The sequence below is a fragment of the Thermobia domestica genome, chromosome 7, assembly GCF_964235325.1.
Source record: "Thermobia domestica chromosome 7, izTheDome1.hap1.1, whole genome shotgun sequence".
NCBI lineage: Eukaryota > Metazoa > Arthropoda > Insecta > Zygentoma > Lepismatidae > Thermobia > Thermobia domestica.
In genome coordinates this window covers 122,908,260-122,934,308 of record NC_137460.1, presented here as the reverse complement: position 1 = coordinate 122,934,308, position 26,049 = coordinate 122,908,260, and the positions used below count along the sequence as shown (strand labels likewise).

The 26,049-nt window shown below is 37.2% G+C and overlaps 2 protein-coding genes across 3 annotated transcripts in view; both read left to right on the top strand.

Annotated features, from left to right (window-relative positions):
- The window catches only part of LOC145690387 (uncharacterized), a 354,253-nt gene that overhangs the window by 8,419 nt on the left and 319,785 nt on the right, over nt 1–26,049 (top strand). Inside the window, exon 1 of one of the 2 annotated variants that reach the window (XM_081765223.1) lies at nt 22,368–22,465. The exons of the other annotated variant lie outside the window; for it this stretch is intronic. The gene's annotated coding sequence lies outside the window, so the exon portion shown is untranslated. Of the gene's footprint in view, nt 1–22,367; nt 22,466–26,049 lie in introns of those variants that run through there. 2 annotated transcript variants of the gene reach the window in all.
- Nucleotides 22,414–22,818, top strand: LOC145689321 (protein GVQW3-like). The gene has a single exon (XM_081763463.1). The coding sequence runs from the start codon at nt 22,414–22,416 to the stop codon at nt 22,816–22,818; it is 405 nt and encodes a 134-aa protein (XP_081619589.1).

Sequence of the window (26,049 nt, the reverse complement as noted above, 5' to 3'; positions counted from 1 at the left end):
GCCAAATTGGTCCTTACTTCTTCGAAGGTACTTTAACAGAAGTAGGATACTCTAATTTTTTGTCAGACGTTCTTTCTGAGCTCTTGGAAGAGGTCTCATTAGCAACTCGTGAAATAATGTGATTACAAGACGGTTACTCTGCTTATTTTGCAAGAGTTGCCGGACAAACTGTAGCTCATTTATTTCCAAACAGGTGGATCGGAAGAGGAGGCCGTTTCCTAGTCAGCTCGTTCTCCGGATCTGACTCATCTCGATTTTTCTTTTGGGGACGAGTCAAGGAGCTGGTTTAGCAAGAGCGTCCTACTACAAGGGAAGACATAATGAACAAGATCTATAATGTATGCCATGGACTAATGGGAAATGAAGTGTTAAGAGCAATCTACAATGTCCCGTGCGCATTCGAATGTGGATCGCACGGGCTGGACGATTCTTTGAACATTTATTATGAGTTTTATTTTTTTTGGGGGGGGGGGAGTACGATATTTTAGTAAGAATGTTTAGAACTTGATGTTCATGTTATTCATTTTATTTGTTATAATCAGTTTGTTTATTTGTACTATTCTTGAACAATTGTTTGTGCAATGAGTTCCGAAAAGTGATTTATTAAAATGTTTACATAAGTTAAGAAGACTAAGAGAGTGGCAGTGATTTGTTGAGTTTGTTTTTTTTGGGGGGGGGGAGAAGTTGTTGGACTTTACATCCAAATTTGTTTCATACGTAGTTTAAAACCAAAGAGTGTTTTTCTCTGCTTTTTTTAAAAATTGGTTCAGATCCCGAATTTTAAACTAGTACTGTCCTGTAATATTGTTTTCGTTTGTTGATAAGTAGACGAGATATGCCTTAACGTTTGATACTGAATGCTGTAAAGAGTTTTCGACAACTATTTAATAGAACATGTGCTATCTGATGTTCTTTTGGAGTCATTACCAACTAAAACTGTTGTTCTTAGTTGCAATTCAACAGCAAATAATACATAGATACCAAACCGTAGAGTTTAAAGAAAAATGTTCTTGTAAAAGTTGTTTCCTTTTCAATAATACTTCCAAATAAATCGAAATTGGTACCACTCTCCATTTAAAATTTTGGAGTTGGTACCCCGCGGAAGTATTCAAGCTACGCCACTGAATATGAAAGAATCACGGTTTGATTCTTCACATACGATTTGGTCATTCATTTTTTTTTTTTTTTTTTTTTTTTGCTTGTTTGTTTGAAGTGTCTACCTGCACTACGAAGTACGAACTGAGAAAAATGCATGGGACGGGCGGTCTGATAGCAATTCAACAACAAATAACACACACAGATGCCAAACCGTATAATTTAACGAAAAGTGTTTCCTGCAAAATTGCTTGTTTTTCAATAATACTTCCAAAGAAATCGAAACTGATACCACTTTCCAAATAAATTTTTTGCAGTTGATCCCCCGTGGAAGTATTCCATTTAAATTTTTTTAGGTTGATCCCCCGTGGAAGTATTCCCGCTACGCCACTGGATACGGAAGCACCACTGTTTGATTCTTCACATACGATTTGGTAGTTCATTTTTTGTTTCAAGTGTCAACGTGCACTACGAGGCGAGAAAAGTGCCTGGGACGGGTGGTCTGATACTCCTTGTATATAGTAAAAAGCCGAAGGAACAGAATAAAAAGCTCGTCGCTCCATCATATAAATAATTACATAAATATTTGTTACCATAACTAGAAGTGCGTAAAACATCTATACACAGCTTCGCCGGAAGTCCACTTCATTGTAAGGCTAATTGGACGCCCAAGCAAACGTTGATACTTCTGCTTGAATGGGCGCAGAAATTGCCTGAAACTGTACACAAAAAAGCATCTATGCTGGACTCCGAAGAGGTACTTGAGTGAATTGTCTCCAGAAGAACGCCAGTTTGGGAACAGGCAGAAATACATCAATTTTGAAGAAAAAAAGTTGACTACGGTGTCATCCTCAATGTCTAGAGACGATATATCCAAAACAAATTTCTATACTCCAGCCGTTCTACCAGTTGCAAAAAGGATACGTTTTATGACGGTCTCCAAATTAGTAGAGGGATTTATATATATATATACATATATATATATATATATATATATATATATATATATATATATATATATATATATATATATATATATATATATAAGCGCGGATCCATGTGCGGGGTTATATGGGCTATATATTCCCCTTGACGACCGGCTATACACTGGATGAAATGGCCGTATGTCCATTAATTGTAGTTAAAATTGGATAAAATTATACATGGTGTACTTTATAGTATATAAAAAGGCAAGGGATATGACTGAAACTTCATAACGAAAAACTGCATAATTTATGCCCTTACCAAACATTCTTAGGGTCATCTAGTCTGGGAGGCTCAAATGGCCAAGTCATGTAGCCAGAAAGGAAGAAAGTAGGAAGTGTTTCAATGTTTTAACTGGATAACCAATCGGAAGAGGGCCATTAAGAAGACGTAGAGGCTGATGGGAGGACAACATTAAACTGGATCTGGCAGAAATAGGAGTACAAATTAAAAACTGGATCCAGTTGGCTAAGGGCAGAAGCCAATGGAAAGCTTTTGTGAACGCGGCATTGAACCCCTGGGATCCATAGGTCATAGTGCATGTTATATATATATATGCAGCAGAATAAAAAGTTACAGTTGTGTCAGACTAACAACGAACAAGATATTTCGTTACTAAATAAAAATCCGTTTTCCTCGAAGACTAATTTATCTTGAAACATGTAATTTTCTTCAGCTTGACATAATCCTTCAATTATATATACTTTATGTCAGGACAGTATTATACTTATAGTTAAAGAAACTTTGAAATTTAAATTACTCTTCAAACCTTTGGGTTTTATGCCATTAAACCTAATATATATTGTCGTGTTGTTGGTGTAATGACGAATATCTTGACAAGTGTACGTTTTAAGGTCAGCTTGATTATAATGCATAGTGATGTTAGCGCACGGCGCAAATTTTTAAATTTACAAAAGCGTTGATTTTCCTTCAATTTTACGAAGATATGCATAAAAATTTAGAGTGACCCACTTTATTTATTGCAGCTCAATAAGACCTAATGATTGGTGGATGTCTCATCTTTGAACATTTTTTTTTCGTAAACGCTAATAACATTGTAAAATTATTATTTAGTTAAATACTTACGATAATATTGAACCGAACATATGTATAATTACACCTTCCGATTAAACACACATTTCTAATGCCTATTCTTCGGTCTGTCATTCATGCTCTTTCATTCCTTTCTAGGCTGTACGCTACAACTTTTTAGTACAATACTATGAAAACTCTTTATATATATATATAGTATTACGTTCGTGACTAGCATTTTCTTGAAACCTTTTATAGGATAAAGTACTGAAATGCTCTTAATCGATTGGGATCATACATTAAAATAACATGAAAACTCTTTTTTGTATATATATATATATATATATATATATATATATATATATATATATATATATATATATATATATATATATATTGCATATCTCCTTCAACACTAGAGAGGTTCTGAGTGGTAATATCTGAAGCTTAATGTTTCATTCTCAATGTACTGTCAGCCACAAAATCTCTCTTTTCCTAAAATTTATTTTCGGAATAACGGTTCTATAGCTGAAATATACACCGGTGCCGTGGCTGGAATGTACAGAAAATTACTTTCTTTTATATTTATGTAAACTGTACTGAAATTGTCCTTCCATTCTGAAGTTATCTACGAAACTAATTTCATCAAACGGAAAGAACGTTTGTCGCTGACTGTACACGTTATTGAGAAAACGCTTTTAAGCTCTATCGATCAAGTATACAAATTCAAACAACACAAAAGTCCTTTTAATACATTTTGTTGATATGGTAGACGTACAGTGTAAGATCGTTAAAATGCTTTAAGTGTTAAATGGAAGCCATTCGTATAGTTATTATTACTAATGCAAACATTTTGTACTTCATATTTGCGTTAATAGCTATTCTACATGAAACGCCTTTAGTGGATAAACACTTAGGGATCAAAGGTCTCTTCTTTCGGAATTCAGTGTTCTGAATGATATGAACTATAGAGGTCACTAGCATGCGACATTAAAATTCCTTCAAAGCTTTATCAGTGTATACTTTACTATGTATAACTGAAAATTCATATATTAAATAGTGTGCATGGCAGAGTAAGAGGAGACAGTGGCAGGTCCCTCCAATTTAACTGAATAAATATTCGGAATTAAATCTCTAAACACGAGCAACATTTTATAAGGAAATACCACTGATACCCATCGCTAAAGTACACACTACTGAATAGATTTTAAATTGAGCTTTTAAGTGTAATGTCAGGACGCTTAATCCATTAGAGCTCCTTTAACCATTATGTATTCAAGAGATCATGAAATAAACAATCTCAAAGTTAGCATATTTATATTTATTTGTACCTGAAATTTAAGAAATATATAAAAGATTCCATGGAGAGATATGTTCTGAAACATCTCCATTGGATTCTGCGTCCAGAAATTAGTATAAAAAGGGAAACTACAAATTTATCCAGGTGTGCGCACTTACTAGTGGTGTAAGTGGTACCACTTTATATTATTATTATTATTATTATTATTATTATTATTATTATTATTATTATTATTATTATTATCAAATATTTCTCTACTTTCCAATTCAGCAAATACAAAAATATTTGCCTTTTTGCCTAAAACTATACCGTGAATACAGAGATGATGACACGTATATCAGTACCTATTCAACTCTTTTCTACATCTTCTCCCTTCGTCAGCTCCAAACTACGGCATAGATGACCAAATTCCATAAACTTAAGCAATAGCAACTAGCATTGTCACGTTTACATTTTGTGATGGAGCCTTGTTTGTATAGCGTGATTCATTTTGAAACCGGAAGTGAACGTAAATTCCCACCAGCTCCGGTTTCAGCAGAAAGATTAGAGTAGGAATAGAATATGTTCTTGCAGAAAATCACTTCACCCTATCAACTACCTTTTTTACACTATAGCGATCGACATTAAAATTGGAAGTCGTTGATTTCTGTCACTTCCGGTATAGACGGAGCATTAAAATGGAAGATGATGCATATTTCTAAAATGCTAATTTCATACCGAAAAGTCGCATCTCGCTATAACTTACTGTTTTTTCCTCTTTGGCGATCAATATTGAACTTAGAAATTGCAGTAGATTTTTATCGTTTCAGGTTTTAATAAATAATAATTCAGAATGGTGATGGAATATACTCCTGAGACGTTTAATTGCTTGCTGGAACCCGCTTCTCGATGGCTGTTATCGTTTCTGTTCTACAGTGATTAACATGGAAACCGGAAATGGTTGATTTTTTACCAGTTCCAGCACATGGATCACTACCATCAAAGAACTCCGTCAATAACTTTTGACTCCCAACGTCGTGTTTGAAAATCATGGTAGTGGCTACGATTAGACGTTAAAAGTAGGGAGCAAGACATGATCTGAATACTTGTATATCAATGTTAGTTTTCCTCGTTATTTCTAATACTATATTTGACGAAAGGTTGTATAACTAATAAGATACTATCTCTTTTCAGTTAAAATACCATATATCGTATTTCTTATTTTACTAAGTAAATTGACAAGAACAACGCAAGTAGGTACTAACCCTTTGTACTCTTAAAGAACGAATGTGTTAAAAAGAGATTTGATTCCTTGCTCATGAACATTTTAAAATTCCGTCTGGAAAATTAAGTGATTAGAGTATTCAATAACAAACTTGCAGAATAAATAAACAGAAAAGATAATAGTAATCATTGTAATAATGAGACTTGCTTTTTAAATTTTATATTGAAATTGAGGATTAATGAACAACTTATATTTTTAATTACACACATGTCATTAAATGTATGTTATTACTCTTAGAAAATGAAAGACAGTAAATTCTACAAACATATGCTAAGACATTTAAAGAAATACGGATTGCTATGGTAATTACTTTGAATTGTAATTAAAACGAAATTTCTGTAGCTTGTTTTAACTCCACGGAAAGACAAATATCTCATACATACTCAATCACCGACAAATATTATATGGCACTCTTTTTTTTTTCTATGAACAAGTAATGCATTCAAAAACTTTTACATTTTCAAATAAAACTATATTCATAAAGGGCTCACTTTAAAAAATTGGGGGGCAACTGCTCCCTCTAGCCACCCTAATCGCCGCCAGTGATTCATGGTGATCCATCAACTAATTCTTGATATTTTTATCTTCCGAGTGGGTGGACAAGCAGAGAAGGTAAATATATAAAGAAGCATCGGTAAACCAAATTACTTTTAAAAGTATTCAGGGTTACCTTCGAAAACGTAAATGTATTTATATGAAACATGAAGTCCGTTTTCTTTAATGCTTAAGAATTATTGATAGGCCTATTGGTTAGGATTGAAATCAATCGATTATAAAGTGACACTCTACAACTTGTACTGTATAAAGCGTACATCAGACCCCAGCTAGGAGAAGAACGGTGGACGAGTGAACCGAAAGGGCTTCCATACAAACATGAATACGTATTATATATATATACAGAGTGGTCCAAAAGGAGATATACAGATCTGCATCTATCATATATGACATTTTAATTAAGATAATTAGGGATGCACGCGAGACGAGACGAGACGAGAAATAGAAAAGTCTCGTCTCGTCTTGCAGCCTCAAATGTTGGTCTCGTCTCGCGTCGCGTCTCGTCTCGCAAATGTGAAGCCTCGTCTCGCGTCTCGCATAAAATTTTGAGTCTTATCTCGCAGTCTCGCATATATTCTGGGTCAAAATTTTGCAATGTGTTATTCTATGGCTGTTAATGAATGCTGATGTGATATTCTGTCCGAAGGCAGGTATTTGACCTAAAAGTCCCTTAGCAAGGTGAATCCATGATGGTTTGCCATTGCTTTCTATGGGATGAATGTTCGTAACATCCTAAGGAGATGGAACCTAGAGTTCAACATGGTATCCGAACTTGTGTCCCCTCCGCTCCAAATTAAAAGAGAAGTAGTGCTGGAATTTGATTGCTGGACCATTAATTTTCGTCAAATTAATAGCATAATTTACAGCAAAACCAGCATAAATTGTTGCTGGATCGAATATTATTTTCCAGCTTAGAGGTCTCCAGCAATATTTTCCAGTATGCCATGCGGACAAATTTTTACCCCGAATAGACCGATAATTGGAGCGTTCGTTTTGAACTCGGAAGTGGATGTGGTGAGGGTAGGATGTGGCCATTCAAACAGCCAATTGTAGGCATTATGAAGCCAGAAGTAGGCGGATAGACACATCATATCCTCATTCTAAATCACTAATTGTCTGACGGAGGAAATTAATATGTACAGTAGGTTACCTAGTGACTATACAGAAGAGTAATTGTACAGTGGGTAATTGGATTAAATATAGATAACTGCTGCAAATAATAAAATTTTAACTCCGCCCAACTTACCTTGTACTCCGCCTTCCCTCACCAAATTTTAGCTTCATCCGACTTCATCCTGCCAAATGCTTTTGAGATAAGGGCTGGAGGTCTATTCTTTATTTGATATCTGTGGTCTCAAATCAGAGTACCGCAATTTGTTGCGGTACTCATCGCGGAATGCTCTCCCTATAAGTGAAGAACTTACCACAAAAAACCCTCTCTCTCTCTCTCTCTCTCTTTTTTTTAAGTACCTTCATTTAAACATACGGTTTACTATTACACGACACAATTAACATATACTAATATACTAACCTAAATAACTGATATACAACATAATTATGTTATATACTAATAACAATTATATCAATGGCTCGCAACCGGAGTGCCGCGGGGAATAGTGATAATTAATTTTCAACTTTTTAGACACTGTCAAGTATGCTATGCACTTACCTTAGTTTCCTTCTTCTGAGGGAAATATATTGTTATATTCTCCTTCCTGCAGCTACTCTTCTGATCTTTGTCGCTGCCGGGGTAGAGGATCGCGTACTCCTTCTTGTGAATATTTTGCAAGTGTTTCTTCAGCCCCGTTGTATTATGAGAATGCATTTTCAATTCTATCTTATTAGGCTTATTTACGAATAGTCAACTCACGAGGAAACGGTCTCAAATGTAAACAACCGATTTGGCTGAGATCCGGATATGTGCTACGGGAGATCAAAGAAGGAGAAAGGTACTTTGGCGTTTGGGCCCATACGCAGAAATTTCCGAAATACGGGGCCCCAAAGTATCCCTAGATGCTTTAACTACGAAGCGAACGACGTTACATGTACACAACCAATTTTACTGGGTTCCGGATATGTGTTGCGGGAGACCAAAGTAGGAGACACGTATTTTGGCGTTTGGGCCCATACGCAGAAATTTCCAAATTACGGGGCCCCAAAGTATCCCTAGATGCTATAACTAGGAAGCGAATGAAGTTACTTGTACACAATCAATTTCGCTGGGTTCAAGATATGTGTTACGAGAGACCAAAGTATGAGACACGTATTTTGGCGTTTAGGAACATACGCAGAAATTTCCGAAATACGGGGCCCCAAAGTATCCCTACACGCTATAACTAGGAAGAGGACGACCTTACATGTACACAACCAATTTCGCTGGGTTCTGGATATGTGTTACGGTAGACCAAAGTAGGAGACACGTATTTTGACGTTTGGGCCCATACGCAGAAATTTCCCAAATAGGGGGCCCCAAAGTAGCCCTACATGCTATAACTAGGAAGTGAATGACGTTACTTGTACACAACCGATTTGGCTGGGGTCCGGATATGTGTTACGGAAGACCATAAGGCAAAGTCGAGGAGATGAAGTTTTTCTTCCGACCAAACCTGACAGGCCAGCAAACTTTACTTTCGCCACTCTGCCCGGTTTCCTGACAACACACGCCGTGTCGATTAAATATTAATGTTACTCTCTTGCACAAACGTGTTCCGCCCGGTTTCTACACATCCTAGCCATATAAGTACAAGCGAAAACCGCAAACGTTCTTTCGCCCCGTTGGCACCCTCGTGGTCAGCAGATCCCTCCTCGACGGCTCGTCCCAGCTGAACATCTGTTCAGAATTACATAGGTACCACATACGCCAACTTCATGGTCTTATTGAAAATCTAGCAATATGGGACCCTGTATATTTGATATCCCTTTTTGTGGGACCTAACAACAAACACATGTCTCAATCTTTTGGATATATTGCAACATATTCCAACCCAAGCCAATATTCTGTACCAGTAACGTTATACGCTTCCTAGTTATGGTATGTAGGGCCACTTTGGAGCCCCATATTTCGGAAATTTCTGCGTATGGGCCCCAACGCCAAAATACTTGTCTTCCTACTTTGGTCTCCCGTAACACATATCCGGATCCCAGCCAAATCGGTTGTTTACAAGTAACGTCGTTCGCTTTCTAGCTATAGCATGTAGGGTCATTTTGGAGCCCCATATTTCGGAAATTTCTGCGTATGGGTCCAAACGCCAAAATACGTGTCTCCTACTTTGGTCTCCGGTAACACATATCCCGACCGCAGCCAAATCAGTTTTGTATAAGTAACGTCATTCGCTTCCTAGCTAAAACATGCATAGTCACATTGGGGCCCCGTATTTCGGAAATTTCTGCGATGGGCCCAAATGCCAAAATAGGTGTCTCCTATTTGGTCTCCTGTAACACGTAAACGGACCCCAGCCAAATCGGTTGTGTACAAGTAACGTGATTCGCTTCCTAGTTATAGCATGTAGGGATATTTTGGGGCCCGTATTTCGGAAATTTAAGGGTATGGGCCCAAACGCCAAAAACGTCTTCTACTTTGGTCTCAGTCACACATATCTGGAATCCAGCGAAATTGTTTGTGTACATGTATCGTCATTCGCTTCCTAGTTATAACATGTAGGGATGTTTTGGGGCCCTTATTTCGGAAATTTCTGCGTATGGGCCCAAACGCCAAAATACGTGTCTCCTACTTTGGTCTCCCGTAACACATATCCGGAACCCAGTGAAATCGGTTGTGTACATATAACGTCGTTCGCCTCCTAGTTATAGATGTAGGGCACCTTTGGGGCCCCGTATTTCGGAAATTTCTGGGTATGGGTCCAAACGCCAAAATACGTGTCTCCTACTTTGGTCTCCGGTAACACATACCCGGAATCCAGCGAAATCTGTTGTGTACAAGTAACGTCATTCGTTCACTACTTATAGCATGTAGGGCGTTTTTGTGCGCTGTATTTCGGAAATTTCTGCGTATGGGCCCAAACGCCAAAATACGTGTCTCCTACTTTGGTCTCCCGTAACACATATCCGGACCCCAGCCAAATCGGTTGTTTACACTTGAGACCATTTCCTCGTCAGCATTCGTGGCAATTTCAAAGTAATCCTGGAACTTACTTTTATGCCCTGCTGTTTTGGGTGGATCAAGGCTTGAACTTGCAGAAACAGTACCTGAATCCGTTTCACTTTCAATTGGATCCTCATTTGGCTCTTCTAAAATATCGTCGCCACTATCAACATTTACACGTTTTGGTCGTTTCCTTGAAGGGTGACTTTCCATTATAGAAATGTTTTTATACCACAAAAAGCGATTGTAAACAACAAAAGAACTCCTTACAACACAATACGACCCAATTCTTTCGGTTCGTTCGCGCTTGTAGCAATGTTGCATTATCGCAATTTATCAACTTTCGCTTTCAACTTATATAGTGTTACCAGATCTAGAAAATAAAATTACTGACAGATATAGGGCCATTCCTACCATCTTCCACCAAACCTACCAAACCAAACCAGGTAGGGCCATCCTACCAAACCAGTGTTTGAATTAAACTTCCGAACTAGAGGGGGGATGTTTTTGATAAATATATAGAAACAAAATACTTATTACATGTAAAAATATCATGTTATTTCTGCGAGCCGAGCCGGGGATAAACTTTGACGAGAGAGGATTTCCCGCCATCAACCAACATTAATTGCTAGTAGTAATGTGAAAAAGACAGAAACAACAGAAATATCACATTTCGCAGCAATAGGGAGTCTTATTCGCTTTTCAGACCAAAACCAGAAGTTCGTGTATTCGGGCGTGCCCGCGTGTATGTGTTTGTGTCACAAAATAAATTCCTAAACCGATGCTGTAATAAATCTCCAATTTACAAAGCTTTTCTTTTCTAATTATGTTTAGAAACTAAAGAAGGCTTTAATTCTGAAAATCAACCTTGAATAATAATAATTCTCATAAAATGTCTATTGCCCCAATCACTTTTTTGCTCCTGGAGGCATTAACGCTCAACTTAGAAAACTCAATAAATGTAAAATCATTAAATATACAATTAAATGTAATTTATAAATGTTGCGAGACTGCGAGAAGTCTCGCGAGACTTAACCGAGTCTCGCGAGACTTAACCGAGTCTCATCTAGCGTCTCGTCTCGCATGGTTTAGTCTCGTCTCGCGTCTCGCATAAAAGTTTCAGTCTCGTCTCGTGTCTCGTCTCGCAAATGCAAGACGAGGCGAGACTTCTCGCGTCTCGCGTGCATCCCTAAAGATAATGAACTTATTTGCTTCGTTTATTTCCGCGGAAATAAATTAAGAACAAATAATGAAGAAACTAAGTTAACCTGTATGGATAAAAAAAAGTAACTGAAATAAAATGTCATGATTCGATCAGTGCGGGACTCTATGCCCACTTTTGGGCCACCCTGTATAATATTTTAAAATAAGGGTTTAAAAAATCACTGTCACAGAAAAAAAACTGAAAGATTTTGATTACATTTTTAAATTCACGAGGACGAACTGCACCAGGCTAAACATTCACTTCTTTCGTGAAAAATGTTGTCAACCAATGTTGACCTTGATATATATATATATATATATATATATATATATATATATATATATATATATATATATATATATATAAACTCTGACTTCTTACATTGTCGACCAACAAAATCCTTCACAATACAAGTTGTGTTACATGGTTTTTGTTAATATTTCAACTTTTAAGTCACTACTCCTTCTACTGACTTATTATTAAGTCACTTATTATTCTGTTATTAGATGCGCCTCTACGTAGGAAGGAATCTGAAACATTAGAAAAGAATGCGGGAAAAGTTCATTGTGATTACAAATTTACCAATCCATTGTTTTTAATTTATATACTAGTGATGAGCAAATGCAAGACCAAGACCAAGACCAAGACCCGGCTGGTCTTGGTCTTGGTCTTGCACATCCAGTCTTGGTCTTGGTCTTAGTCTTGCTACAAGAGTCTTCCAAGTATTGCTTTTAAGAAATCTTATGCTTTTCATAGGTAAATTTTACTCTGGATAAATTCTACAATATGCCAATAGTAACGGAAATACAATGTATGTTTCTAAATGTAGTAATATAGTTTACCTTCGTGTAAGTATGATGATAGCGTACAACATAGGCAATACGAGTAACCTTTATTTTTTTTTTCAATGCGTCCCCATGCTTCACTACTTATGACGTAAATTACAACGTTTCTGTAATCTTTTTATATTTTTTTTTAACATATTCAATACTCCACTGCTTCCCAAAATTGGGGAGGCCACTCTTAAGACGCATGAAAGAAAATCAAAACGGCACAGATTACTGAAATAGCATGAACTGCTAAATTATGTTTACGTTCTAAAGGCGTCAGATAATGTAGATTTTCAACCAAGATTAGCTCATCTTTGTATTGAACAATCTTCCAATTTAATATTGAGATCTAGTTTTACTGATTCCAATATGTACTCTATGGAACAGGAACATGGACATTACTCAAAAGCGATGAAAAATATATTGGAGGATTTCGAAAAAAGAGAGAAATAACTGGGTTGAACGGAAAACGAATGAGAAGGTGTTAGAAATAATAGCAGTAGTGGAGAAGAGAAGAATTTTAGATGTAATTATGAGGAGGAAAAGGAACTGGTTCGGACATTGGCTGAGGAGGAACTTTATTATAAAGGACATGTTAGAGGGTATGGTGGAAGGAAAGAGAGGGAAGGGACAAAGGAGACTGTAGTTGAAAGTAGGTATTAAAACAGAAAATTGCTTCGTCAAGACGAAGATACTAGCTGAGGACAACCGTACATCGAAGCTCCTGAGTTGCAAGTGACCTGCCAATAATGACATAATAGCTATGATGATGATGATATAATTTCAATATTGGCCAGAAAAGAGAGAGAGAAAAATAAAATAATAATGATTATAATCAAACTTCTTAATATTTCAGAATAATTTGAGTGAAAACTGAAAACGACTCAACTGTCCATGTCTTTTGTGTAAACTCAATTTATACAAATACTTTTGACCTATTTAGAAATACAAAAACACAGCATCAAACCCCACGTTATTTGAAATAACGGTACAAAATCACTCTCACATGTGAATATTATTGTTGTTGTATAATGTTATGTCACTCAATCCTCGTGTGCCATATACTTGTGAAGGCTAAAAGTTATATTGATAAACAATTCTTCAAATTATAAGCGCTCGCCCATAAAAATCAAACTTGCGGTCACATAAACTAAGTTTTTGTCATTGTCATGAAAATGTTATTTCGATATTAATTTTTTGAGCACCCATTAAAAATCTCAAACGGATGCTTGATCCTTGGAGCCAAGGCCATATCCAAGTAGTCGGCACCTATGGTGTACGGAATTACCGATGTTCAATACTACATTTTTCTATAGTTTTGGAAGAAGAACACCACTAATATGTTTTGAAATGATATAATATCTAGTTTTACGTGCCACGTTTATACGCGGCTAAGGGAGATTGTGATGATGAGAAATGAATGAAATGGTGGAATGAAGAAAGTAGGAGGAAACGGAGAAAACGTACACACACGGTCTTTATCCACCAAAAAAGCTCACATGGTGCTAGCTGGGATCGAACTAGGGACTCCAGCACCAGAGGTGAACACTCTACCACTGACCGGCACTCTTGCAAGACTCTTGCGCAAGAGTTTTGGTCTTGCAGGTATGGTCTTGGTCTTGCATCGGGATTCCTGATCTTGGTCTTGGTCTTGCATGCAAGACTCTTGCAAAAACTGTAAGACCAAGACTCTTGTGCTTATCACTATTATACATCTAACGAGTTAACAATAGCATATAGCACGGTTCTGTCTTTTTCAGCAACAAACGAAATAGTAATACATGATGAATTGAGGGTCGGAATGAGTCATGGTTGATCGGTGAGTAGAAGTAGGTCCCGGTGAGTAATGAGTCACAATGGCTTACGAAGATTTGATACACAACCCACTGACTCACTCCATCCCTATTATCGAAATAATTTGGTATATGTAAAGGAAATTTTGCACTAATGTTCCCTCAGACTCTTGACTACAGGTAACACGGAAATTAGGACGCCAATCCCACCGAAGACGTATTTGTAAAACGTTTGTCGTCCCCCCTCCACTACCACCACATATTTCATGTATCTTAGGTCAACTATAACTCAAAAGAAATTTGCTACGTTCACAAAACGATGTTAGACAAAGTGAATATGAAAAAGTAGCTCAAAAATTTGTTTCTAATTGTGAAAAAGGCAGTCAGTGTTGGGCCTATAAAGCTGAGGGTAGAGTAAATTTTAAAGTTACAGACTCTTTTTGTTTACATAATGAGCAGCAAAGCGACTTTACTTTAGCTTTAAAGAAATAATAATTTTCAACTATCATTTTAACTATACATTGTTGAGTCTCGTTTACATTAGTTGCAGGCTTGAAGGCTAAATCCTTTTTTCAAAACTTAATTTTTGCTGAGTAGACCGTATCACTACACACTTCTTTTATCATTTTGTTTTTGACATACACTTGGTATACATATGGTAAGTATATTCTATATCATTTATTTCATGTACTATAAATATCTAATGCGAAAAATTAAATGGATAAGTTACGAAACTTAAAATTACCAATAAAGTTTACATAATTTTGTTGAAATCAAGCTTCCATCAACCAGAAAAAATTGCTACCTATTTGTCGAATGTTTTCTATAAACCTGGGGTAAAAGTGAGGGGGAACGCGGAGGACAACGCGCCGCCATCCCACCTCCAGAAAAGTATGTGCAACGTGCCCCCAGTTACTAAAAAATTACAATGGGCGTGCCGTCATGCCGCTGCCTATCGTCCCCCTATCTTTTCAGATCCACATTTACCAATGCTCTAACCCTTATTTTTCCAGTACAAAGAATGGGCATTTTATGTAGTTTTAGATGGCCTTACCAAATTTGAAATCATTGTTGTCCATTTTCTTTTAATGCATTCATGAAGAAAATTTTAAATGCTGATCAAGATACACTTTGACTACGAAGAGGGAAAGGAATATTACAATTTTTTAAAAATGTTGTTGGTTTGATGGAAGATTAACGTTCCTTTTCAGCACTAAAGCTATATAAAACGTGAACCTGCAGTTTAAGTCCAAACCAACGTTTTGTGTTCTTATGTCAATATTCTTTCAACGGGAATAGACCCCGGGATTTCGTGCGCTAAAGGCGAGCGCTAGCCACTTGATTATTACAACAGGTAATGCAGAAACAATAAACTAGTTTATTGAGAGTAAAATTACGAATAGGGAACCAAAGATGCCGCACTACTCTACAAACTCCTGAGCATAACTCCTAATCTGAACCTGAATGAGGCCCCGCGACTAAGGATTTAGTGAAAAACCATTGGAATTGGCAACATTCCATACGGTTTTTGTGTCAAACAGTGTCTGACTATTCGGGGTTTTCCCGTTTATTCAGGATGTGTGAATGATTCTTTCTGTATCATCTTTTTTATCTTCTTCTACAGGAAGAAAGAAGATATAAAAGAAGAAAGACAGAAATAACATACAGCTGTTCTGATTACTTCCTCGCTGTTGGTTTGGATGTTGCTGAAGTTTTTTCTCATGCCAACTCTTACTTTCTTGCCGTTAACTCGAAAACTAAACATCCGCATATAACTGACGATAGCAACTTTAGTTTCTTGGTTTGGGGGCCGCGGTGGCACAGTGGTAGAGTGTTCACCTCTGGTGCATGAGGTCCCGGGTTCGATCCCAGCTCCCGCAAAGTGAACCTGGTGGTGGACAAACACGGTGTGCGTGGGTTTCCTCGGGGTTTTCCCGTTTCCTCCCACTTTCTTCATTCCACCATTTCATTCATATCTCATCATCACCGTCTCCTTTAGCCTAGCCGGCATAATCGTGGGACGTAAAACTTAAAAATTCAATTTCATTTGATTTTAATTTCTTGGGCATCAAGCGGAGGAGTAGAGAAATTGACATGTCTGGGTAGCAGGCAAATTCACTCGAAAACGCCCACCTTTGCTCTTTCTAGTGGCATTGCATATGCATACGAAGCTTGTTAAGGTCGAGTGAGTTTCATCTTTCATCAGTCTCTTGTGGCATTGCTGCAGGGATGTAAGCAGCAAGTTGTTCTATGGAAGGTCCACGAGTTTTTCAGGGGAGCAGGCTTTTTGCACACTACTAACAACTTAAAATCATATTTTAGAATATCAAAAGACTGATTTGTGACTATACATGCATATTAGTATATACATACATACATATTGTCAGGTTTGGCAAAATAACATGTTTTTAATCAGTTTTGTTTTAAAACTCGTGTTTGTTTAAACCAGGATTTCTTGGTTTAAATAGATATGCTTTGTTCATTTAGATTTCATATGGGTAGAAGAGCTTTATTTGGCCTAAACGTTCTTATGCAACAACAAGGTTAAGAGACAACGGGACCTAGAGCTTAAATAAGGCTGCCAAATCTTACCGTTTTTCCCGGAAGCAGTGGCGCCTTTACTGGATATGGCAAGAGCCTACCCAAAAGTTTTGAAAAAAATACATAAATGATAAAAGATACAATAAAGAGTAAATATATTTTGCACTATTTATATTAGTGGTTAATTAATTAACAAATAGCATCAACCACTAATGTAAAATAATTTCCTACTGACATTAATCAATCAAACGTGTATATGTATCCATAAGCGAGGTAGCGGGCCTATCCCAAAGTTAAAATTCTAAAGCTGCCCCTGCCAGGAAGTTTTGGACTTCTCTGGCACTTGTATGTTTTTACTTTTCCCAAATTTACGTAACATATTTATTCCGTTTTTTTTTTTTAAAAATAAATAACGGGTCCTGGATAATTTAAAATGTTTTTACACGCTGTAACTTAGTGTTTAGGGAGAAAATAGAACAGGTTTTTACCTCTCATTTAGCCGGCATTCTCACTTTATGATTAGGAATAATTTATGTTTTTAGGGTATGTCAATATTATCTCAACCCAGTAAAGACGCTAGCTTCAATTTTTGTAGGAAGATCAACCGCAGGGACAGATACATCTTTAGAGGGCAGCTTTTTTTTTTTTTTTTTTTTTTTGTATGTCGAAAATAATAGTTTGATGTTATATAATCTACATTACATGCCAGGGGTATATCCATAGCTACGAAGGGAAGACTGCAGCTGGTCAACCCAAAAGTTTGTTTTGCTCCACGAGTGAAAAATCAACAACCATTGTTTGATGTGTTTTATATCAGGTTTGTTAATTTAGAAATATTGTTCACCGATCAGTGCTAGTTTTTGTCATTTCGGGGCTCAAATAGAGAAAAGGTTGAAATAACAGGGCACATAATGACCAAAATCTAAATTAAAAGGACTTCTAATTTTAACATTATTCAATGACATTTACACTAGGCATGATTTCACGAACAAAAGGTTTTAGTATAAATTCCATAGTATATAGCTTTATATAAAGGCAACCCAAAAAGTTCTGTCGCTTTCTCACCAACTACCTTCGAACATCGATATATCACTTAAGACATACCTGGAAGATCATAAATAGTCCCAATCCGCATCGACGACCTTCTGCCAACGTTCTGGAAGACCATGGATTTCATCCCAGTAGAAGTTGGTGGGCCATAAACAGGGGCGGCTTTCTGTTGCCAACTCTTGGTGTAAAAGTATGTGGACTTACTATACCATTTATTCCCACATATTTACTTGCATAGCACATATTGTAAGTAAATATACATTTATGCGTACTCTCTAAATATAATAAAATTTTAATAAAATAACCTAATACCATTCAGAATATACATTTTAAAGAATCCTCTGGAGACAACAGTAATAGCACACTGTGATAAAAGAAAAGCGAATTTAATTTTGAAATCATAATATAGTAATAGAATGCACTTTTTTGTGATTGCAAGTAAATTCCCGGAATAATAAAATTTTGGGAATTTTACCGGGAATGTACCCATCACTAACTACGAGAAAACCCACAAACATGATGTTGTCCACCACAAACTGACTTCGCCGAATGTCGAACCAGGGACTCCACGCACAAAAACTAGGCGCTCTAGCAGGAAATCACTGTCTCCCGCTATAGTGACCAGTAGTACTAGTCGGGGACATTGTTAATTTATATTCAAAACATGTAGACCAATGTATCAAATTGGATTTGTATTGCTTTTAAGAACGGGCTCCTAGATTAGAAGATTTTTTTTAAAATATTGGTTATATAGTCTACCTACCTGCATTTGTAAAATGCAAGTTCAAAAATACTTAAAAATTTGAATTAACCTTTAAACGTTGGCCAGGAATTTCAAAGAAATCGTAGACTCTTGTGTTAGGGGCCCTAGTGACCCCCATAATTATCACGGAGTCATGATTCATACATCACTATAAAGCTTATGGATCACAGATTCCAACGAGATAAGACTCGTACAATTCCCGATTTATTCGTAGAAGAAGATGAAGAAGAAAGAAAAAATTCGGAAAAATATGAAAAGTAGAATTCGGGAGGCCCTGACATCCCAAAATTGGTCATATTAAAACCTCATTTATTCCACAGACATAACCAACAAGTACTTTTGTGGGGCTTTAGCGTATAGTGGACTATTTTATTGTTTCGCATACCAATTTTTATGACTATACCTCCAAGGGGGAATGAGGCTGCCCCCCCAAAAAGAACTGACGGAAAAAATAAAAAAAAATAGGGGCCTACCCTTTCCTTCCTCTGCCGTGGCATTCTCCACAAACATAACATGCATGTTCTTAGATAGTTTCGTTTTTCACGAACACATTGATACCAAAATTGTCTTCGTGCCTTAATTATTGGCGGGGTTATGAAGGTCTAAACCATGACGCAGATGTGCGTCAATAGGAGTTTAAAGGTTAAGGCGGTCTCTAAATTTTGGGGCGCGCTGAGCTTCTCCCTATCTAAAAGCACGTAAAATTTGGTCATGTTTATTTTAAGAACTACTGTACGTAGAACATTGTAATTTCAGATAAGCTTTTCAATGACCTATATCAAGAAGATGACTCGCCAATTTTATAGATATCCCATTTCATTTTTCAATGGATTTTGATCAATTAAATTCGAAAACAACGCAATAGCACTGACTGGTTGCTGCACGAAAGGAAATCAACAATCGAATTGTTTTTCTTTCTCCCCTTCCTTGCGTTGTTCTGTTCCCCTACACGAAATGCTCATCATACAACACAAGCATAACAGTCAAGTGATTGGGAAATGATCAAAACTATCTCCTTACTAATTTTCACATTTGTTTTTAAAATACAAAACGTAAAATATTTGACAGGTTAAGTATGTTCACAGTAAAAGCAAGTAAGGAATGTGTTCAATCTAAGCACAGTAGAATACAATATTTTTGAGTTGAGTTGATTTTAACGTCCCTTTGAGCAGCGAGGCTATACGAGACAGAGAATATTATTGCGTCTAAATTCATATGTTCAATCACTAATTGCATCTTTTACAATCTGATTCAAAAAATTTCTAGTCATTCTTCTAACCCTTTGACATCCATAAAAGAAAATCCCTTTGAGTAACACAACGAAAATCTCATTTGGACAACTGAGACCTTTGTTCAAGTTGTAGCAGCGTAATTTCATACATACAGTTGATTGCTTTTGAATGACTAGTGGGTGGTCAGTCTTATCAAGTGACAATATACTGACAAGGGAAGGTCCCACAAGTTGTCACTCAAGTCTAATTGCCACATAGCACATCTAATAGCGTATCATGAGAAATGAAAATGTGCAAAATTTAAGGTGCTGTGGACCAAAAGGATAGAACATACGGGACGTCAACATATTAATATAAAAAAAATCATGGAAATATATAAGTTTTAAATAAATATGTTAAAAACCGTTAAAGTAATCAAAAAAGTTCATAACATAATGAGATCAAAATGCCGTATCGAAAACCACAAACAGTGTTACCATAGATGAGGCAGTCATCCGAACTCAGCATAATAGTATTTTGTATGAAATAGCACCATATACAAATGCGCACATATTTAAAATGTACAATTATCACCAAACTTAACAATGAAGTGAAGTGATACATTGTTGCACACTGTTGCAGCTACGTGTGCTAAAAATGTACAATGGGGAAGTTTGATATGTAGCAACAGAGGGTAGAAGGAATCTGGGCCTCATAGTGTAAATTTAATTCAGATGCAGAATAACACAGATAGTATAACTTAGCAAAGTGTCTGCAGTGACACAAAAAATTGATGAATTTGAAAAACGAAATTAAATGATGCCATTTTCACAGTCTGTGTTGCACTGCAGCTATATAGGCCGGGATCTACAGCATAAAGTGGGATCCGAACCATTATGAAAGATGATAATGAAATGCAAGATGAAAAGTACAAGAAAGACCTCCATGTCCGAGGCTAGATTGGAACCCGCGATCCCATTGAAGTTGATGGTCAAGCCTTCTTGACCAGAGGTTATCTGAGCCAATTAAAAACGAAATGATGCAGTAATATAATAATTATATTTCCGATGCGAATATGGTAATATTACAATGTACAGTAGCATAATCACATGATGTGCAGGATAGGTAGTAAACGACCATAATTACACTCATGCCACTTAACATGAAAGACATAAACCAAGAAAGTACTCTAATAAAATCTGGAAAAGCAGTTTACAGAATTAGAAAACATTAGATTTCTTCCTCGCGTGTAACATTTTGTTTACACGAGTTGGCCGCCTATTCACCGGGGCTACGGAAGTGTAATGTAGATCCCTCACTTTTTCTAATGCATTCTCTTATTACCCCCTGTTGCCACATATCAGACATCTCCAGTGTACATTTTCAGCAAACGTAACTTCAACAGTATGTAACACTGTACCACTACACTTCGCTGCTTTGTTTTAGTTTGTGATAATAGTGCATTTTAAATCTGTGCACATTTGTATATGGTGCTATTTCAAAAAAAAAAAAAAACTTTTATGCTGTGTTATCAATATTGCTTCACTATGACAGCACTGTTTATGGTTTTCGATGCGCCATTTTGTTCTCATTGTATTGTGCACTGTTTTAGTTACTTTAACGATTTTCAAAATATTTACTTTAAACGTATATAATTCTATGATATAATTTTTTGGATATTCAAATTTTGAAGCTTCATAGGTACTATCGTTCTCATTCATACAACCATAATTTTTTTTCTTATTTTCATTTCTTGTTATACTCTATCAGATGCGCTATGTGGCAATCAGATTTGAGTGCCAACTTGTGGGACTTTCCCTTCTGGGAAAAATCCGTTATCCGGACAGTGGTGTGTTGTACAAATATATGGAATACATATGTTTACTACGGTAATCTGTACGGAGCATACATTTTCAATATGCTACACACGTACTGCCTTTCTTCCGCTTAGATGTTACATCATGTCGCTGCAGGATGTCTGACATCTAACAGTTTTCCGTATATTACATATGTGTACGTATGTTACATATTTCAGCTATATGTTATATACGTTCATCTGTATGTGAGATCCTTACCACCTATATACAGTTCTTTCTTTCATACGGAAAGTCTTATAGATGGAACACTTATACGGAAAGTAGTATAAAACATACGTTCTCAGTTATATGTTTGCTTGAGTATGTTAGATAATATGGTCTTACATTAAATCTAAACAAGTACAGGATTTATTCATATAACCTACGATTTTACGTACGCACATACGTTTTTTCTCGGTGTAAGAATGAAGAAAGTTGTGATCGTGAACACAATGAATCCGAAATTTCAACGGATTTCTACGTTCCACGGACTTACATGTCAGGAACGTTATTTTTGAATTCCACCCATCAGCTTATCACACACAAACTGTTCGGTGTACCAAATCCAGATTTTTAACTTTCTGTTTTATATAAGATTCACTATATACAAGGGTTGGATTTTCAGTAATGGCAACACTGTTATACATATACTCGGGAACAAACCAATTCATTATAATTTTTAGCAGCGGTAGGTTACATGCCGATCCCCCTCACAGCACATGAACTTGCCTGGCCTCCCTCCATGCGCGCTCAGCGGCTGCAGTTAGAAAGCAGTTCTGAGTGAGTGCTCGTGGACTACAATCACGCTGCGTGAGTGCTCCCGGAATACAGTAATGTTTACGAAGCAAGATCACAGGAGCTGTTTGAAAATTGAATGCGCTAAAGGTAGGAATGCAAAACAGTGCTACGAAGTATTGCAAGATGTTTGCGGTGCAAGTGCAATAAAATACTGTACAATAGCAAGATGGGTCAAAGCCTTTAATGACGGACGACAAAATGTCACAGACAAGCCTCGCTCCGGCCATCCTCCTGTAATTGAAGATGAGCAGAACGCGAACGCGTTACTGCTCGCGGATTGGAACGCAATGATTGGTCAATTGGCCATGGATAAAGGACTAGCGCATTCGAGTGTGCTGACAATTCTGAAAAAGAACCTGGGATTGCGTAAAATAGCCTTAAGGTGCGTTCCACATGACCTGACTGCACAACGCAAGTGGCTGCGGTATGATGACTCTTGAACACACTTAGATGAATATCAACGTGAAGGTGACGCCTTCTTACGACGGATCATTGCTATTGATGAGACCTGGGCCAGAGCGTATGAACCACAGCTGAAACGGCAATCAAATGAGTGGCATCATCCTGGGTCACCGAGAAAAACAACAGTTATGTGGAAAGCTATGCTCAGTCATTGCATACGACAGGGATATGTCATCATAAACATACCGTAAAATGCAGCAGCATTTTTACTACTGCAATTTTTCTGCAAAACAATCCGCGAGCATATTTAAGACGAAAAAAAGACCACTTCCTGAAGAACCAATCCATCATTCTGCATGACAGTGCAAGGGCACATTCAACAGGTGCAGGCGCAGCTTTGTTGCATCGTTGTGGCTGGAAAGTGCTATATCAGCCCCGTACTTCATGATTTCAGATTTAAGTTCCTGCGACTACGACCTCTTCCCGAACATGAAGGAACCATTTCATGGGACACCCTTGATCATGTTCTCCAGTAGACCGATCGCTCCATCCGCACTATCCAGAGATTAGGCATTGCCAACAGCATCCAGATGCTCCCACATCACTGGGAATGCGTGATTCACAATGGTGGTGATTACATCGAAGGTCTATTAACCTTCGAACCTTGTAAGTAGACACGGCGCACAACAACTCTGCACTTGAGTGACGTAATGCTGTTCACGATTTGGCTCCCATCTGACCGTGATTTAGGAGGCAGAAAAGTGAACTTATCAGCGTTGCCAACTGAAATAAATATTCGCCATGAATTTAGAAATGTGAGATATTATTCATAACTCGTACGTTGTACTTTTTCATCTATGTATATCTAGATCATTACTATTAATAATAGACGTTGCATTCCACAAATAAAAATGAAATGTCAAATATTTTTCATCTATGTGTATGCGTACATAAAGGAAACACTCACCTACATTTCTTCTATTCCGGATAAGTCACCGTCAGTGTCCTCTTCTGAATCACTGTTGCTATCACTATCGACACCACCCAGACTGATAACGACCCTCTCAGAAATTTTATCCATAATTCCTTCTGCTTCCCAAAATACTGAGTTTCAATTTGCTTGACGTGATTACAAACTGATATCCATTCGTTCCTCCCGATTTGCCCGAACCTAATTTCACAGAGTTTTTTTGAACATCATTAATTTTGAAAGTTGTGTTTTGTGACGCAACCCATCCTTGGGATCTTTTTGGTGCTTCACTTTGGGGTTTATAACATTTATAGTCACGTTAAATTCACTACAACACACACCGAAACACCTACAAACTATTACACTAGCCTCTCCACACTACACTGGACCGGAATACGATAGTAACAACAAACACCTTATTTTCAATCTACCAGCACACTACACGAAACCCAGCGAAAGAACAAAACCTCCACAAGCATCGGAAATATCTTATTTCGAGGGGTGAGTGAGCAATGTCTCTTGTTTTAGACCCTAAGCGAATGGAATGCTACGATTGCCAAAATGTACCATGTGTTCTGTTGACCAAACAGATGTCTGGGAGGATTTCTTTTTCTTTTCTTTTCTTTTCTTTTACTTTTTTTTTTTTTTTTTTTTTTTTTTTTTTTTTTTTTGTAACCCAAAGGTCAAAATAAGAAGGGTGAAAGAATGTTTTCCACTCAGTATTACTTACAAGAGAACCTTCCGAAAATGATAGTTGCAGTGAAAGATGTGACCTATGCCAATTGAAAGAGCATTAACAGAGATAAGCATCCCCTAAAAATTAGCTGCCCATAGCAATAGGTGCAAGAAATATAAGGGGTGGAAGTTCGGGAAACAGCAAGGTTGAACAAGGGAAAAAAGTGCAAATTCCGCAAAAAAAAAAAAAAAAAAAGGGGGGGGAGGCACGGCAAAATACAATGCTGACAAGTGATGTATAGAAAGAGATTTGCCACAATAGGGAACAAATGAAGGCCACCAGTGGGGTTAACAGTGTTGCCAACTGCAATGAAAAGTACGTGTTTTGCAAAGAGCACTATATGAAGTGAGTGCAATATTCAGTGTCAATCTGTCATGTAGTACATAGGATATGACGTGTATAATCAGTGGTACAATCTAACAAAAGAGAATAGAAAAAAAACAGAAGAACGAAAAATACGAAAAAGACGAAGTTGGCCATAATGCGCCACATTTGATCACAAGCTGTGCATTTTAGAATGAACAAAACAAGAAAGCACCAACTATGCAGGAAACCGACGTACCTAGAGTCGAAAAGAAAAACGAGTTCCAAAGTTGGCAGCACTGGCCATGAAAATCCAGACAATTCTAATATAGTTAGGCCATTCACTTCACAAAAAGAAAATTCCGGCAACAGGCATTAGCCTTCGCATCATTTGTACATGCTCGTCCACATTGTACGTGCAATTGTTCGATGAGACAATGGTCCAAACAGAAGATACATTTGCAGTGAGACAGCGGAATACTGCATTTGCAGTGAGACAGCCAATCCGTCACACATGGTACAATGATCGCCTGTGAATGTCTCGAAACAGTACTCTAGGGGTGTCGGAACCTTTGGTGGTCTTTCTATCACATATCCACACCTGTAGAAAGCAAACATAAACAAAGGCTTGATCTGCTGTGTGTTGCTGTCTGCAGTACTATCACCGCCTATATGATATATCCAGAGTAACCCACCTAACTCTGCGACTGAAATAGTTTCGAAGCGAAAAAAATGTGACACATCCAGTTGTGGAGGATTGTACCCATGCCATCATAGGGTCCCAGGGGCCAACTTCAAAATTTCAAATAGCACCATCGGTCGAGTTAAATTTATTTCGATAAATCTTGGAATATGCAACAACGCATATCAGAAATATTTACTATATGGGATTTCAAAATGGCCGCCAAAAATATCTGCTCGGTGACAAGAACAACGTGCATTTTTGGCGGTCATTTTGAAACCCGTGCTTCATATAGCAAATGTTTCTTATAGACGGTGTTGTATCTATCCAGAGAAATATCATCCGCCCCCTGTTCCCATTTGAAATGTTGCGGTTGACCCCTCGAGCCTTATGATGGGAGCCCTGGGGGACTTGCTTCTTACAAAGTTTTCTTGGCCCTCGACATGAATACATTCCTGTGCAATTGGATTTTCAACATCTCTTTTCGCTTCGCAGCAATTTGAGATCACAATGTTCGATGCCATGTTAAGACACAACATATATTTGTGGCGGCCATTTTGAAAAACATGCTTCATATA

Excerpts from the sequence above, each read along its gene's own strand:
- LOC145689321 (XM_081763463.1), top strand. The coding sequence starts at position 22,414 with ATGTTTACGAAGCAAGATCACAGGAGCTGTTTGAAAATTGAATGCGCT.